Source organism: Apodemus sylvaticus, chromosome 14 (genome assembly GCF_947179515.1).
Source record: "Apodemus sylvaticus chromosome 14, mApoSyl1.1, whole genome shotgun sequence".
In the NCBI taxonomy this organism is placed as follows: domain Eukaryota; kingdom Metazoa; phylum Chordata; class Mammalia; order Rodentia; family Muridae; genus Apodemus; species Apodemus sylvaticus.
In genome coordinates this window covers 90,967,720-90,985,161 of record NC_067485.1, presented here as the reverse complement: position 1 = coordinate 90,985,161, position 17,442 = coordinate 90,967,720, and the positions used below count along the sequence as shown (strand labels likewise).

Sequence of the window (17,442 nt, the reverse complement as noted above, 5' to 3'; positions counted from 1 at the left end):
TGTTGCTATCCCTATGACATGGGAAGATGTATTTGGAGCTGGAAAGAATGTTGATTTGTTTAGACTGTTTAATTCTCTAGATAACCTTGTGAGGTGTAAATGACTGTGATAATCTTTTATATAACATTCTCGAAGCCGAGATTGACACAGGAGAATTAAGTCCTTGGGTTTTAAGGATTATTTACTTTTATTTAGTGTGTTCTATGTGTATAGGTGTATAGATGAGTGCAATTGCCCTAGAGACCACAAGAGGGCATGCCTACTCCATATGAGGGAAATATATGCATGTACTACAAATCTGTTCAAAATGCAGGAGGTTACAGATCATAAAAAAACACATGGTATTAGCAAAAAAATAGACATGCTGGTCAATGGAATGGAACTGAAGACCAGACGTAGATCCACACACATACGGCAGCTGATGTTTGATAAAGAACTCAGAAATACACACAGGAAAAAAAAAAACATCTTCAACAAATGATGCTGGTCTAACTAGATGTCTGTATGTAGAAAAACACAAATAGATCCATATTTATGACCCTGCCCAAAACTCAAGACCAAGTAGATCAAAGACCTCAACGGAAAACCAGATACACTAAACCTGACAGAAGAGAAAGTGGGAAATATCCTCACCACAATAGAATAGGAAACTACTTCCCAGGCAGAACACCAATAGTGCAGCCACTAACATCAACAATAAGTGGGACCTTGTGAATCTGAAAAGCTTCTGTATGGCAAAGGACACATCATTTGAACAAAGCATCAACCAGCCTATAGACTGGAAAAAGATTTTTTAATAACTCCATATCATATATATTTTTTCTTTTTTTCTTGTTTTTCTTTTCTATATTCTTTGTTTACATTCCAAATGATTTTCCCTTTCCTGGTTCCCCTCCCCATAAGTCCCATAAGCCCTCTTGACTCCACCAGTTCCCCAATCGACCCCCTCCCACTTCTCTGTCCTGGCAATCTATAATGCTGTATCAAGCCTTTCCAGGACCAGGCCCTCTCCTTCCTTCTTGGGAATGATTTGATATGTGAGTTGTGTCTTAGATATTCAGAGCTTCTGGGCTAATCAGTGACTGCGTTCCATGTCTGTTCTTTTTGTGATTGCGTTATGTCACTTAGGATGATATTTTGCAATTCCAACCATTTGCCTAAGAATTTCATGAGTGCATTGTTTTTTATTGCTGAGTAGTATTCCATTGTGTAAATATACCACATATTCTGTATCCATTCCTCCATTGAGGGACATCTGGGTTCTTTCCATCTTCTGGCTATTATAAATAAGGCTGCTATGAACATAGTGTAGCATGTGTCCTTACTGCATGCCAGGGAATCCTCTGGGTATATGCCCAGGAGTGGTATAGCAGGGTCCTCCCGAAGTGTCATGCCCAGTTTTCTGAGGAACCACCAGACTGATTTCCAGAGTGGTTGTACCAACCTGCATTCCTACCAGCAGTGGAGGAGTGTTCCTCTTTCTCCACATCCTTGCCAACACCTGCTGTCTCTTGAGTTTTTAATTTTAGCCATTCTGACTTGTGTGAGGTGAAATCTCAGGGTTGTTTTGATTTGCATTTCCCTAATGACTAATGATTTTGAACATTTCTTAAGGTCTTCTCAGCCATTTGAAGTTCTTCAGGTGAAAACTCTTTGTTTAGCTCTGTATGCCATTTTTAAATGGAAAAAAGATAGCCTTTTCAACAAATGGTGCTGGTTCAACTGGAGGTCAGCATGCAGAAGAATGTGAATTGATCCATTCTTATCTCCTTGTACTAAGCTCAACTCCAAGTGGATCAAGGACCTCCACATAAAGCCAGACACACTGAAACTAATAGAAAAGATACTGGGGAAGACCCTTGAGGACATGGGTAGAGGGGGAAAAGTTCAAGAGAACACCAATAGCTTATGATCTAAGATCAAGAATTGACAAATGGGACCTCATAAAATTACAACATTTCTGTAAGGCAAAGGACACTATCAAAAGGACAAAATGGCAACCAACAAACTGGGAAAACATCTTCACTAACCCTACATCCGACAGAGGGCTAATATGCAATATATACAAAGAACTGAAGAAGTTAAACTGCAGAGAACCAAATAACCCTTTCTTTTTTTAAATAGAGGAAAATTAAATGGCTGAAATACACTTAAAGAAATGTTAAACATCCTTAGTCATCAGTAAAATGTAAATAAAAACTACTTTGAGATTCCATCTTACACCTGTCAGAATAACACAAGTGACAGTTCATTGCTGGTGGGAGCACAAAAAATATGGAGATCAATATGGCAGTTACTCAGAAAGTTGTTAATCAATTTCCCTCAAGACTCAGCTATACCACTCTTAGACATATGCCCAAAGGATACTTCATCCTACCATAAACACACTTGCTCAACTATGTTCACTTTGGCTTTAGTCATAATAGCCAGGAACTGGAAACACCTAAATGGCCCTTAACAGGAAAATAGATAAAGAAATTGTGGTACATTTACACAATGGAGTATTATTCAGCTGTCAAAAAATTATATTCTTAATCTGCAGGCAAATGGATAGAATTAGAATTCTCAGATAATTAGAATCATTCTGAGTGAGGTAAATCAGACCAAGAGAGATAAATATGGTATGTTTTCTTTTGTAAGAAGATATTAGTCATTAAGTAAATGATAAGCAAACTATAATCCATAAACTCAGAGATGTTAAGTAAAGAGGAAGAGACAGGGGCAGGGGGATACAGAAAATCTCCTGAGGAAAAGGCAGAAAGAGTTAAGACCCAGAGGGGATGGACAATACCAGGAAAATAAGGTCTTGTAAATCAACCAAATAAAGTACACACATAAGCTCACAGAGACTGAAATGCAGCATCAAGCAGAGGGCCCACATGGGTCTCCACCATTTCCTCTGTGTGCATATGATAGCTATTAGTTTAGTGTTTCTATAGTACTCCTAACTGTGAGAATGAGTATGTCTCTGTGTCTTGTGCTTGCTTCTGAGACTCTTTTCCTCCTGTTGTGTTGCCATCTGCAACTTCAATATGATAGCTTTTTGCTTTATCTTATCATATTTTACTTTGTCATGTTTGGTTGTCATCTCTTAGAAATCTGTTTTTTTCTTCTTTTTGAAAGACAGAAAGGATCTGAAGGTGAGAGGATGAGGAGGAACAGGGAGGGGCAGAAGGAGGAGAAACTACAATCAGGATATTATTGTATGAGAAGAGAATTTATTTGTAATAAGAAAATATAAAAAAGAAAAAGAAAAAAGAACAAAAGGATATGAAATTGGGAGGCAGTCTTGTTGGGGAGGTGTCCAGGAGAACTGGAAGGGAGAAGTACGAAGTGGGTCTGACCAAGGTATTTTATGTACACGTATGAAATTCTCAAATAAGAAATAAAATATTATATAACAAGATTTCAGAGCTTAGAAATGGCTCAATTGGTAAAGCATCTGTCTCACAATAATAAGTACTTGAGTTCAAAAACTCTTATAAGAGTTAGATGTGGCTATGTACACCTGTGACTGCACTAAGGCAGGGCAGAGACAAAGAAATTTAGCCAAGCTGAACTTGAGGCTCAGTATGAGAGCCCTATCTCAGAAATTAAGTTGGAGAGCTAGAGAAAGGCACCTGACATCCACCTCTGTCCTCTGTGAACACACACACACACACACACACCTGTATGTGCACTCACATGCACACATCCACACTAACCAGTGCATACATATACTAAGCCCCCCTACATACAAACATGACAAATAAGAACAAATTCTAACTGCAGCAACAAGGGTTGACTGCAGTAGTACTTCCTGGGGGGGGGGGGGCGCACTATAATAAGTGTAAGAGTGAGATATACAAGTTCATTAACCATAGAACAAAGGCTTGCCACATCTGTGTTTATTTAGACCTAAAATTCTTGTGGTTTAGTTTCTTCCTTTCTAAAATACCTAGAAAAAAGAAAAATTATTATGGAAAGAATCAAAAGAGTGCCATGGTTTGACTACATATACATTAGTTAAGTTTCCTTCACATACTAGCAGCATAAAATGATCATGGAAAATTTTGATAAAAGGTGTCACTGCATAAAAATAAGAACAAATTTTGTAAGGTAATACCTTCAAAATGTGAAAACCAACAATGCATTTCTGTTTGACCAACACTTGGTGAATCATAGAAAGTCCATTACAATTTTCCAGTTCATGTGTTCTCTGTTGGCTGTACTTAATTAAAGATAATATAACCTTCAGTGCTAATGCTTGAGTTTCTTCACAGCTACTAAGTTCAACAACCTGAAAACAAAAAGTAGATGGTTTCCTCTTAGTCTGTTAATAGCAAAAATTTAATGAATGTCATTATCTATAATAATGTCATATCAAGCTATTTTTACTGCTTACACTATAACTTATTTGTATTTAAATATTATTAGATATCTTAAATTATGAATAAGCAAAACTGAGAATTATAAATTCCATTATTTTAATCTCTCAAATATACTACAATGAACAAAGATAACTCTGACAGTCTTAGAGATCACTAGCATCTATACTTAGTAATCTGAAATGGGATCATAGAACTTGAGTTTTCCATGGTCAATCAAGAAACAGGCTCAAGTGCAGGCAAGAGTCAGAGACACCCCATTCCCATTACTGGGAGCCCCAGAGGAACACCAAAGTACACATCCTTAAGGTACATACAAAGGACCTAGTTCAGGCCCATACAGGGTCCATGTTTGTCACCTCAGTTTCTATGACCCCTGTGAGACCTGCTTAGCTGATTGTGTGGGCGGTGATATTCTAACTGCAGCAACAAGGGTTGACTGCAGTAGTACTTCCTGGGGGGGGGGGGGGCGCACTATAATAAGTGTAAGAGTGAGATATACAAGTTCATTAACCATAGAACAAAGGCTTGCCACATCTGTGTTTATTTAGACCTACATGTTCAGCTGTGATATTAGGATTTGTGACCAGACTTACTGTATCTGGTTAGGCCATGTTCAGTGGATATCACTAGGAGGCCTGCTTTTTTTTTTTTTTTTTTTTTTTAAGGTCAACAGAGGAGTAATTGATCTCGAGGAAAAAGGAGGAACTTAGAGGAGTGGAGGGAGGGAAACTGCAGTCAGGGTATACAGTATGAGAGAAGAATAAAAGTTAAAACAAAGAAGCAGGCTCAAGAACATCATGTATTATTATTATGGGAGAAACAAAGAGGCAAAGGGCAGGTACAATGTACCAGTGAGGGCTCCTGTGAAGCATAACAATAAAGGCAAAAATAAAAACCACATGCTGTGCCTAGTAGCATGGTTCAACCAATGCCGCTGGTATCTCTGACGTGTAAGAACCAGGCATGATTATCACAATAAAAGACCAAAGACGAGATTTAGATTTCTATTGCACATACATTCAGGATCTTGCATAGCACCCACTTCTGACTCCTCTATTGGTTTAAGGCGGGCTGCACTAACAAGGTATCCTAAAGAGAAAGACAGACTCTGCCTGGATATGGGGAACACAGGGATATGGGGAGTGGGCACGGGGCACATCTAGAAAGGCACAGGCCTACACTGGAACACCTAAAGGTTCGTATTTCCGTTAGGCAGAAAATTAGGCTTAAAAGACAGGCTGTTTACATAAGGCTTTTAGGAAAAATACATTTTTTTTATCTCTATAGGAAGCAGAAAAATACTGAACACATTTTAAATTTTAAATGTGAAAAAACTTTAAAAGTCTTTTAGCAATATCATAAATGTATGCACAGTAGAAATTAAATGTCTTCTTGTAAGACATTTATATTTATATTCACAATTATATTTACTACGTGGATAAATAGGAAAAAAGGGCATTCATTTTGAAGTTAAAATGTGAGAGGAGATCGTGAGAATCTAGTCACCTAGACACTAGCTGGGAAAACCTCAGGAAGAGGAGTGACAAGACAGGAAGCACACTAGGAAAGATAAGATGCTAGCAAGACTTTTATTAAAACTTTAATAAGAACAAATGCTGGGGCTGGAGAGAGCTCAGCGGTTAAGAGCGCTTGACTATTCTTTCACAGGTTCTGAGTTCAATTCCCAGCAACCACATGGTGACTCACAACCATCTCTAAGGAGATCTGGTGCTCTCTTCTGGAGTGTTTGAAGAGAAGTACAATGTACTCACATACATAAAATAAATAAATAAATCTTTAAAAAAAAAAAAAAAAGAACAAATGCTGGTGTGCCCTTTGTTGCAAAGTTAGAGCAAAGGTGGCCTCATCGGGAAGCAAGCTCCTGAAGGACATACTGTGAGCCGCTGAGGATGGTTTGGAAGTGTACTCAGGGATAAGACAAAACGGCATTCTAAGGATAAAGGAAGATCAGCATTGCTTTAAACGGGGATATAGACCTGAGGAAGTAGAAATTATATGTAGCAAAACAAGGTTCTCTGTGTTCAAATTGTGTATTTCAGCAAACCTTAAAATAAAAAGTCTTAAATTATGAACTGTTCATTGTCTATCAGGAACAATTCTCTTCCTGCCTGTGAGTATCTAAAGAGAGAGGATAAATAAAAGTTTATTTTAAAATGATGCTTATAAACAAAGTTTTGTCTCTCTCTTTTGAAAAAAGAAAGCATATCTTGAATCTAGAGAGATGACTCAATGGTTAAGGGAGCTTGCTGCTTTTCCAGAGGACTTGAGTTTGGTCCCCAGCACCCAAGTCAGGTAACACACAACTAGCTTCTACCCGTATATACACATGTGAATATACACACAAACACAGACATAATTATAATTAAAATAGATAAATAATTTAAAAAACATTTCTTTCATATCATTAGTATAGAACATATTTTCCTTTCCAAAGACAATTTAAAATCTTACATATTTAACATTTACTTGGTCCAATTACATTTGTGGATAATAGAAAACTTCTAAACTCTTCAAAAATTAAAATAAACTTTTTTTATCCATGGCCGAAAGCTTGGTATTCACTGCACTATATTATCACTGTCTTAAAGTTTTACACAGCTGTTACATAACTATGATACATAGCTTTACATAGCTTTTTTGGTATTCTATAACAAGTCTCATAACTTATCAATAAAAGAGATGGAGCTTCTGTTCAGACAAAACTATAATCATGATCTTACCCTAGCAAAGAGAAAAACAAATATACCAGCCCCACCAATCTCATGCAGAACGCCCTGGATGGTTTTACATTCCGTAGGTTGGAGGCTTTTGAGTTGAGAAGGTTCTAGCAAGATGCTCTGGGCTTCCTTTGAGCTGAAGGGTCTTTGAGAGAGCGGAGTTTTCACTTGGCCCTTGAGTCGAATCACAGGTTCATAGATGGTGTACTGAGCAGGGCAGGAAGCTGTATAAACAACTGAAAGACTTTCCTAAAACACAAACACTTTCATTTAGTGACAAAACAAAGTTTAAAATGTTTAAAATGATACATCCAGAATAAACATGAAATTAAAATATAAATACTGCTAGCTACAGCTAAGTCTTTTTCATTTTTCAGAGAATGCATTATTAGTACTATAATCAAATTCACATAGATAAGACCTTATCTATTTAATACAGGAGAGCTAAGTCTTCTACCATGCTCAGCTTATTTTGGGCACTGTTCTAAATTCTTAAAAATACTAGGACTCTGGGCTAACTTACCCCAAGTTTTTGTTTTGGATTTGCTCATTGGCTGCCTACTTAGTTAAATGTGTCTCTGAAGGAGGAAAAGAATAAAGGAGTCAGAGGGGATTGGAGGACACCAGAGCATGGCCCACTGAATCAACTAGGCAGGGTTCACAGAGGCTAAAACAGCAAGCACAGGGATTGCACAGGTTTGCACCAGGGGTTCTGTGTATATATTAAGGCTGTTAGCTTGACATTTTTGTGGGATTCCTAACAGTAGGAGAGGGAGTGTCTCTGACTCTCCTGCTGCTCTTGAGACTCTTCTTCCTATTGGGTTATCTTAGCCAGCCTTGATATGAGGGCATTTTCCTTGTCTTATTATATTTTGGTTTATCCTCTTTGGCTGTTGCCTTTTTCAAGCCTACTCTTTTCTGAATAGGAACAAATAGGGAGTAGATCTTAAAGAGAGAGAAGATGGGGGTCATTAGGAGGAGTGGGAAGAGAGGAAACTTGTTGGGATGTATTATATAAGAGAAGAATCTATTTTCAATTTAAAAAAGGAATGTCTCTGAATAGATGTTTCTTTCATTAGAACTAAGTTTCACACTGTCAGAATAAGTAAGCAAAATTAAGTCAAATTTTCTTTTCACAGAGAGTCCATGTCAAACTTCTCTAATCTACTACTCACCGAAATCAAAGAGAATCCCAGGATTTGGTCACTTATAAGAAGTCAAAGAAATTTAAGTAGTCTCATTAAGCATAGTACATGTCTTATCTATTGTCTGATATAGCTGACTAGTGCTATTAACAAGAATCTCCACCAGTAGCTCCTGAACTGTGCACTGGTAGGGCAAAATTAAAAAATAATGCAAACAAGCAATAGGGAACAAGTAGCAATACTTTCAAGGGGAAATGCCTATGTTATATTGATATTAACAAGTGAATTATCTAAACTATAAATATGTTATTAAATTTTAATTTATGTATGCACACATATGTTACAACATGCCAGTGGTTTTCCTTTTAGCTTTACAAGGGTTCCGGGGTTCAAGCTGAGTTCAAACACACAAGTCAGGCTTGCACAACAAACCGTTTTACCCACTGAACAATCTCATTGTCCTTTAATACATGCAATTACAACTAATATTATAAGTAAATCTTTGTGTTTATTTCTAAGTATGAAAAAAATATAAGTGATATTTTTAAAGGATGATATCAAGCTGAAAGTGCTGTATTTTCAATGTATTATATACATTTTTGAAAGATTATTAGTATAAAATAAACTTAACTAATAATATTGCTATATAATTTCAAATAAATAAGAATACATGTTTAAAGCATGAAACAAGTTTAACAGGAGATTAAAGTGTTTCACAATATTTTTAGGAAAAAACTCCACATTCAAAGAAAAGAACAAAATTAAAAACTTCAGGAATCTAATTCACTGCTAATCATATATTCCAATGAACATATCTACATAAACCTACAAATGTTAAAACTTACAATTAAAAGACCAACATCCACATCTTTCCTGGTCATAAAAAGGTCTCTGATTTCATCACATCTCAAAATGTCCTTATTAATGTATTTGGAGTAGTCAATCACTGGCTGGCCATATTTACATGGCATTATGGATGTGTAGTTGGGTCCACAAGCATACAGGTAAAAGGCCTCTTGTGAGCCAATTTTAGCTCCTGGATAAACAGAAAAATAGAGCTAGTTATTTAAAGCATTTCAAGTAGAATTTTTTATAAATACCAAGAAAATGAGGTTTTGTGTGTGTGTGTGTGTGTGTGTGTGTGTGTGATAGACTCTTTCAGTTTTCAGTTTCCAAATAAGTCTAAGTATACTGACCTATGTAGACTATGTTAACTATGCACAGATATAAAGTAAACTGGGAAGCTTTCGGTAATTTTTTCTTTTCTTTTTTTTTTTTTTGTTCCTTAAGATGGTGAATTTTAATTTAACCACACTTAGGTTTATTTTGCTGTTTTCTTTTTGTTTTGGGGGGAGAGGGTTGTTGCTGTTTAAGACTGATTGACTGACTGATTGATTGATTGACTGATTTTTATGAGTACGGGCATTTTGCCTGCATAAGTGTGTGGTGCCTGTGAATTTAGAAGAAGGCAGTAGATCACCTGGAACTGGAGCTGCAGGTGGTTGTGAGCCACCATGTGTGTGCTGGGAACTGAACCTGGTCCTCTGCAAGAGTAAGGAGTGTCCCTAATCTCTGAACCATCTATCCACCCCCCCACCCCCCCCCCACACACACACTCACTCACCCTCTGCCTTTGCGACAGGGTCCTGTTGTTATTATTTTGACTTTTCGAGACAGGGTTTTTCTGTATAGCCCTGGCCGTCCTGGAACTCACTCTATAAACCAGGCTGGCCTCAAATTCAGAGATCCACCTGCCTCTGCTTCCCAAGTGCTGGGATTGAAGGCGTGAGTCACCACTTCCCAGCTTCTTTGTTTTCTTTCTTTTTCTTTTCTTTTTTTTTCTTTTGTTTTTTAATAAATGAGGACTTTTAAATTTTTTTTGGTGAAAACTCTTTCTTGGTACATTTCATTTTAAATGAAATTAGAATTTATGCCTTTATCTTCTCTCATCTAAACACACTCCAAATGCTACCATGAGCCAGGCTTAATACTTTTTAAATGGTATATTTTATTGCTTTTGTAAAAATTCACTATTTGGATAGAATGTATAAAATCATGACTAAAAGAGGGACAGGAGAAGTAGCTCAATGGTTAACAGCACTGGCTAATTTTACAGAGGGCCTGGATTTAATTCCCAGCATTTACATGGCAGCTTACAACCTCCTGTGGCTCCAGCAACATGGGATCTGACCCCTTCTTCTACCCCAGGCATATATGTGGTACACAGACACAAAAGCAGGCAAAACTCCCACACATACATTAAAAGTCATAAATAAGATTTACATAAATAGATTTCCTAGTTATGTCATTGTACTTCCCAAGCAAAGCTGATTAAGTGTATGGGATGAGGTTAGAAACTACAACTCCCCATCACATAGCAACTGTTAGGAAACATTCCTTAATAAAATGGTGAAAATATCCTGAACATGAATGTTAGAATCTTATTAGACACAAGTCAAGGAAGAGAGACCAGGATTGCTCTCAGGTTAATTTATGTAAGATGTGTTAATTTAAAGTTTGTAAAAGTTTCATGTGGGAAAATATACCATTGAAGAGGAGCAAGTTCCCAAGGTCCCATTTTCCAGCTAATTGCAGAAACTCTTCTTGGGATGTTAAGCAATGACCAATCATGCAAAATGTTTTATTGCTGTCTGATGATAAGCTTGTTTTTCTTGGAAGCACAAACTCCAAGATGACATCAGTCTTCCTACATTAAAAACAAAAGTTAAATTAATGATATGTAGGTATACCATGAGTGTTTAACAAGGGGACATTCCTAAAATTTTCTAGGTCCTGGGTTGTATTATAGTCAATGGGAGGGAAAAGAGGATAGCCTCTGTCTCTTGGTCAGAGGCAGCATACAATACCATGTAGAACAGATGCCAAGTGATCCTTCATGTTGGCCAGGGAAGAAAACACACATTTGCTACACGCTGTCTTTGTCTCCTGGCTCCTAGAAATGCCCCTTCCTGGCATTTGCTATAAGCTGTCTTTGTCACATGGCTTTTACATGTGTGCCTCCTTTGCTCATAGAAACAAAGTAATAACCTCTCCTTGTTTTCTCAGAGTCTCACATCTTGGCAGTGATTTCTAATGTTCCGTGAGTGTTGGAATCAGTTTCTAAACGTCCCTAACTTTTTCTGCATTAAATTTTGAAATGCCAGTGTTTTTGTATTATGTTTTGTAACGCTAAAAATTACAGAAATTTTGTTTGGTCTGTTTGTCTGTAAAAGCTGATCAAGAATTTGTATGTAAAACAGAACTGGGAAAGGTAAAAGTAAAGCTTTCTCAGAGAGGAACACAAAGGCTGTCAAAGGAGGACTCCATCACCTGGAGACACTGCTGAGTGCAAGTCCACCCATGTTTCAGGAATGCCTTAAACTCCATATTAAGGAAATGAGGATGACCTATCAAGGCAAAGTCTAAAATGTAGAAAATGGAGACTTACATGGCTAACTCACTTTTAGAAATTAAATGTTTTTATTATTTTAAAACTTAAGTATCTGATTCATATTTAGTAAACTATCTTAAGAGTAATATTTTTTATTTTTATGTTTTTGATTAGATATATACTTTATTTACATTTCAAATGATGTCCCCTTTCCTGGTTCCACCACACACACACACACACACACACACACCGAAAATCCTAAGCCATCTCCTCTCCCTCTATTCCCCAATCAACCCTCTCACAGTTCCCTGTCCTGGTCCCTGTCCTCTACATTGAGCCTTTCCAGGACCAAGGGCCTCTCCTCCCTTTGGTGTCTAACAAGGCCATCTTCTGCTGCCTCTGAGTCTGGAGCCACGGGAAACACCATGTATACGATCTGGTGAATGGTTTTGTCCCTGGGAGCTCTGGAAGTACTGGGTGGTTCAAATTATTGTTCCTCCTACGGCACTGGAAACTCGTCAGCTCCTTGGGTCCGTTCTCTAGTTCCTCCATTGGGGACCTGTGCGCAGTTCAATGGCTGGCTGAGAGTGTTGCTCTCTGTATTTTTCATGCACTAGGAGAGCCTTCCAAGTGACAGCTATATACAGCTCTAATCAGAAAGCACTTGTGGGCATCAATAATAGTGCCTGGGTTTTGGAACTATATATGGGATGAATCCCTAGGTGGGGTAGTTTCTGGATGGTCTTTCCCTCAGACTCCGCTCCACCCCGCTCCACCCTTTGTCTCTGTATCTCCTTCTGTGGGTATTTTGTTCCCCTTCCTACGAAAGACCATAGTATCTATATTTGGTAGTATCTTCCTTCTTGGGCATCATTTGATATGTGAATTGTGTCTTGAGTATTCCAAGCTTCTGGGATAATATCCACTTATCAGTGTGTGCATACCATTTGTGTTCTTTTGTGATTCGGTTACCTCACTCAGGATGATATTTTCCAGTTCCATCCATTTGCTTAAGAAGTTCATGAATTCATTGTTTTTAATTGCTGCTTAGTATTCAATTGTGTAAATAGATGACATTTTCTGTATCCATTCCTCCATTGAGGGACATCTGGGTTCTTTCCAGCTTCTAGCTATTAAAAATAAGGCTGTTATTAACATAGTAGACTATGTGTCCTTATTACATGCTGGATAATCCTCTGGGAATAAGCCCAGGAGTTGTGTAACAGGGTCCTCTGGTAGTATTATGCCCAGTTTTCTGAGGAACCACCAAACTGATGTCCAGAGTGGTTATACTCTAGAGTTTGCAATCCCACCAGCAGTGGAGCAGTGTTCCTCTTTCGCCACATCCTCGCTAGCACCTGCTGTCTCCTGAGTTTTTGATTTTGCCATTCTGACCTGCATGAGGTGAAATCTCAGGGTTGTTTTGATTTGCATTTCCCTGATGACTAAGGATGTTGAACATTTCTTTAGGTGTTTCTCAGTCATCTGGTATTTGTCAGTTGAAAATTCGTTGTTTAGCTCAGTACCCATTTTTTAATTGGATTATTTGGTTCTTTGGAGTCTAACTTCTTGAATTCTTTGTATATATTGGATATTAGTCCTCTGTCTGATGTATGGTTGGTAAAGATCTTTTCCAAATTTATTGGTTGCTGCTTTGTCCTATTGACAGTGTCCTTTGTAATTTTATGAGGTCCCATTTGTCAATTCTTGATCTTAGAGCACAGGCTATTGGTGTTCTGATCAGGAAATTTTCCCCTGTACCCATGTGTTCAAGACTCTTCCCCAGTTTCTTTTCTATTACTTTAGTTTAGGACAAGGAGATAAGAATGGATCAATTTGTATTCTTCTACATGCTAGCTGCCAGTTGAGCCAGCACCATTTGTTAAAAATGCTATCTTTTTTCCACTGGATGGTTTTAGCTTCTTTGTCAAAGATCAAGTGACCATAGGTATGTGGGTTCATTTCTGGGTCTTCAATTCTATTCCACTGATCTACCTGCCTGTCACTGTACCAGTGCCTTGCAGTTTTTAACACTGCTGCTCTGAAGTATTGCTTGAGGTCCGGGACAGTTCCCCCTAGAAGTTCTTTTCCTGTTGAGAATAGTTTTCTCTATCCTGTATTTTTTGTTATTCCAGATAAATTTGAGAATTGCTCTTTCTAACTCTATGAAGAACTGAGTTGGAATTTTGATGGGGATTGTATTGAATCTGTAGATTGCATTTCCCAAAATGGCCATATTTACTATATTAATCCTGCCAATCCACGAGCATGGGAGATCTTTCCATCTTTTGAGGTCTTCTTCAATTTCTTTCCTTAGAGACTTGAAGTTCTTGTCATACAGATCTTTCACTTGTTTGGTTAGAGTCACACCAAGATACCTTATCTTGTTTGTGACTATTGTGAGGTTTCCCTAATTTCTTACTCAGCCTGTTTATCCTTTGAGTATAGGAAGGCTACTGATTTGTTTGAGTTAATTTTATATCCAACCACTGTGCTGAAGTTGTTTATCAGCTGTAGGAGTTCTCTGGGTAGCATAAGTAAACTATCATATCATCTGCAAATAGTGATAATTTGACTTATTCCTTTCCAATTTGTATCCCTTTGACGTCCTTTTGTTGTCTAATTGCTCTAGCTAGATCTTCAAGTACTATACTGAATAGATAGGGAGAAAGTGGGCAGCCGTGTCTGGTCCCTGATTTTAGTGGGATTGCTTCAAGTTTCTCTCCATTTAGTTTGATGGTTGACTACTGGTTTGATGTATATTGCTTTTACTATGTTTACGTATGGGCCTTGAATTCCTGTTCTTTCCAAGACTTTTAACATGAAAGGATGCTGAATTTTGTCAAATGCCTTTTCAGCATCTAATGAAATGACCATGTGGTTTTTTCTTTGAGTTTATGTAGTGTATTACATTGATGGATTTCTGTATATTGAATCATCCCTGCATCCCTGGGATGAAGCCTACTCGATCATGGTGAATGATGCTTTTGATGTGTTCTTGGATTCGGTTGGCAAGAATTTTATTGAGTATTTTAGCAATGATATTCATAACGGAAATTGGTCTGAAGTTCTCTTTCTTTGTTGGATCTTTGTGTGATCTTGGTATCAGCGTAATTGTGGTTTCACAGAACGAGCTAGGTAGTGTTCCTTCTTTTTCTATTTTGTGGAATCGTTTGAAGAGTATTGGTGTTAGGTCTTCTTTGAAGGTCCAATAGAATTCTGCACTAAAACCATATGGTCCTGTGCTTTTTTTGGCTGGGAGAGTTTCAATGACTGCTTCTATTTCTTTAGGGGTTACGGGACTGTTTAGATGATCTATTTGATCCTGGTTTAACTTTAGTATTTGGTATCTCTCTAGGAAATTGTCCATTTCTTCCAGATTTTCCAGTTGTGTTGAGTATAGGCTTTTGTAGTAAGATTTGATGATTTTTTGGGTTTCCTCAGTTTCTGTTGTTATATCTCCCCTTTCATTTTCTGATTTTGTTAGCTTGGATACTGTCTCTGTTCCCTCTGGTTAGTCTGGCTAAGGGTTTATCTATCTTGTTGATTTTTTCAAAGAACCAGCTCCTGGTTTTGTTGATTCTTTGTATGGTTCTTTTTGTTTCTACTTGGTTGATTTCAGCCCTGAGTTTGATGATGTCATTCCTTCTCCTCCTCTTGGGTATATTAGCTTCTTTCTGTTCTAGAGCTTTCAGGTGTGCTGTTAAACTGCTAGTGTATGCTCTCTCCAGCCTCTTTTTGGAGGCACTCAGAGCTATGCCTTTTCCTCTTAGCACTGCTTTCATTGTGCCCCATAAATTTGGGTTTGTTGCGCCTTCATTTTCATTAAATTCTAAAAAGTCTTTGATTTCTTTCCTTATTTCTTCCTTGACCAAAGTATAATTGAGTAGAGCACTGTTCAACTTCCATGTGGATGTGGGCTGTTGTTTTTGCTGCTATTAAAGACCACCCTTACTCCATAGTGCTCTGACAGGAGGCATGCAATTAGTTCGATCTTCTTATATCTGTTGAGATCTGCTTTGTGATCAATTATATGGTCAATTTTGGAGAAGGTACTATGAGGTGTTTAGAAGAAGGTATATTCTTTTGATTTAGGATGAAATGTTCTATATACATCTGTTATATCCATTTGGTCCAAAATTTCAATTAGTTTCACTGTGTCTCTGTTTAGTTTTTGTTTCCCTGATCAGTCCATTGAGGAGAGTGGGGTGTTGAAGTCACCAATAGTTATTATGTGAGGTGGAATGTGTGTTTTGAGATTTAGTAATGTTTCTTTTACAAATGAGGGTGTCCTTGCATTTGGAGCATAGATGTTCAGAATTGAGAGTTCTTGGTAGATTTATCCTTTGATGACTATGAAGTGTCCTTCCACATATTTTTTGATGACTTTTGGTTGAAAGCCAATTTTATCGGATATTAGGATGGCTACTCCAGCTTGTTTCCTGGGACCATTTGTTTGGAAAATTATTTTCCAGCATTTTAGTTTGAGATAGTATTTGACTTTGACACTGAGGTGGGTTTCATTTCTGCAGTAAAATGCTGGGTCCTGTTTACGTATCCAGTCTGTTAGTCTATGTCTTTTTATTGGGGAATTGAGTCCACTGATGTTAAGAGATATTAAGAAATAGTGATTGTTGCTGTTATTTTTGATGTTATTTTTATGTTTGAGTGGTTATCTTCTTTTGGGTTTGTTGAAAGATTACTATCTTGCTTTTTCTAGGGTGTAGTTGCCCTCCTTACATTGGAGTTTTCCACCTATTATCCTTTGTAGGGCTGGGTTTGTAGAAAGATATTGTGTAAATTTGGTTTTGTCATGGAATATCTTGGTTTCTCCATCTACAGTGATTGAGAGTTTTGCTGGGTATAGTAGTCTTGGCTGGTATTTGTGTTCTCTTAGAGTCTGTATGAGATCTGCCCAGGATCTTCTAACTTTCATGGTCTCTGGTGAGAAGTCTGGTGTAATTCTGATAGGTCTTCCTTTATATGTTACTTGGCTTTTTTCTCTTACTGCTTTTAATATTCTTTCTTTGTTTAGTACATTTGGTGTTTGGATTATTATGTGACAGGAGGTTCAGTCTGTTTGGAGTTCTGCAGGCTTCTTCTATGTTCATGGGCATCTCTCTCTTTAGGTTAGGAAAGTTTTCTTCCATAATTTTGTTGAAGAAATTTACTGGTCCTTTAAGTTGTAAGTCTTTGCTCTCTTCTATACATATAATCCTTAGGTTTGGTCTTCTCGTCGTGTCCTGGATTTCCTGGATGTTTTGGGTTACAAACTTTTTACATTTTGCATGTTCTTTGGACTATTGAGTCAATGCAACAGTCATTGACTATGGTATCTTCAGCACCTTAGAGTCTTTCTTCTCTCTCTTGTATTCTGTTGTTGATGTTTGCATCTGTGACTCCTGATTTCTTTCCAATATTTTCCATCTCCAGAGTTGTCTCCCTTTGCCCCTCCACCAATTTTCCCATAATTTACTTTTCTTAAGTGTGAAAGAAAAATTCATGGCAAGATGAATGTGAAATAAACAATAAGTACTAAGCATATCTCTGTTACACACTACATTTGTGTGATTCTGGTGCTAATAAGTTATTTTCCAGTGTTGTTATGGTTCTTTCATTTTTGTTTGTTCACTTCTCTAAGGTAGACTCCCTCTGTAGCCTAGGTTGACCTTGAACTCACAGCAATCCTCCTGTCTCAACTTCTACAATACTGGAATTACAGGTGTGAGTCACCATGTTTAACTTGCTATTTTTTTATTAAAATAACTTCTTGAAATGCATCTTTTGTAGGAAAATAA

The 17,442-nt window shown here is 37.5% G+C and overlaps 1 protein-coding gene across 3 annotated transcripts in view; it reads right to left on the bottom strand.

Annotated features, from left to right (window-relative positions):
* Nucleotides 1–17,442, bottom strand: part of Lyst (lysosomal trafficking regulator) — a 196,083-nt gene that overhangs the window by 108,410 nt on the left and 70,231 nt on the right. For all 3 annotated transcript variants that reach the window (XM_052157710.1, XM_052157707.1, XM_052157708.1), the window contains exons 15-18: nt 10,800–10,960; nt 9,099–9,289; nt 7,112–7,357; nt 4,106–4,279 (exon numbers count right to left, since the gene is read on the bottom strand). In XM_052157710.1, the coding sequence (XP_052013670.1) occupies nt 4,106–4,279; nt 7,112–7,357; nt 9,099–9,289; nt 10,800–10,960 (772 nt within the window). The remainder of the gene's footprint in view (nt 1–4,105; nt 4,280–7,111; nt 7,358–9,098; nt 9,290–10,799; nt 10,961–17,442) is intronic.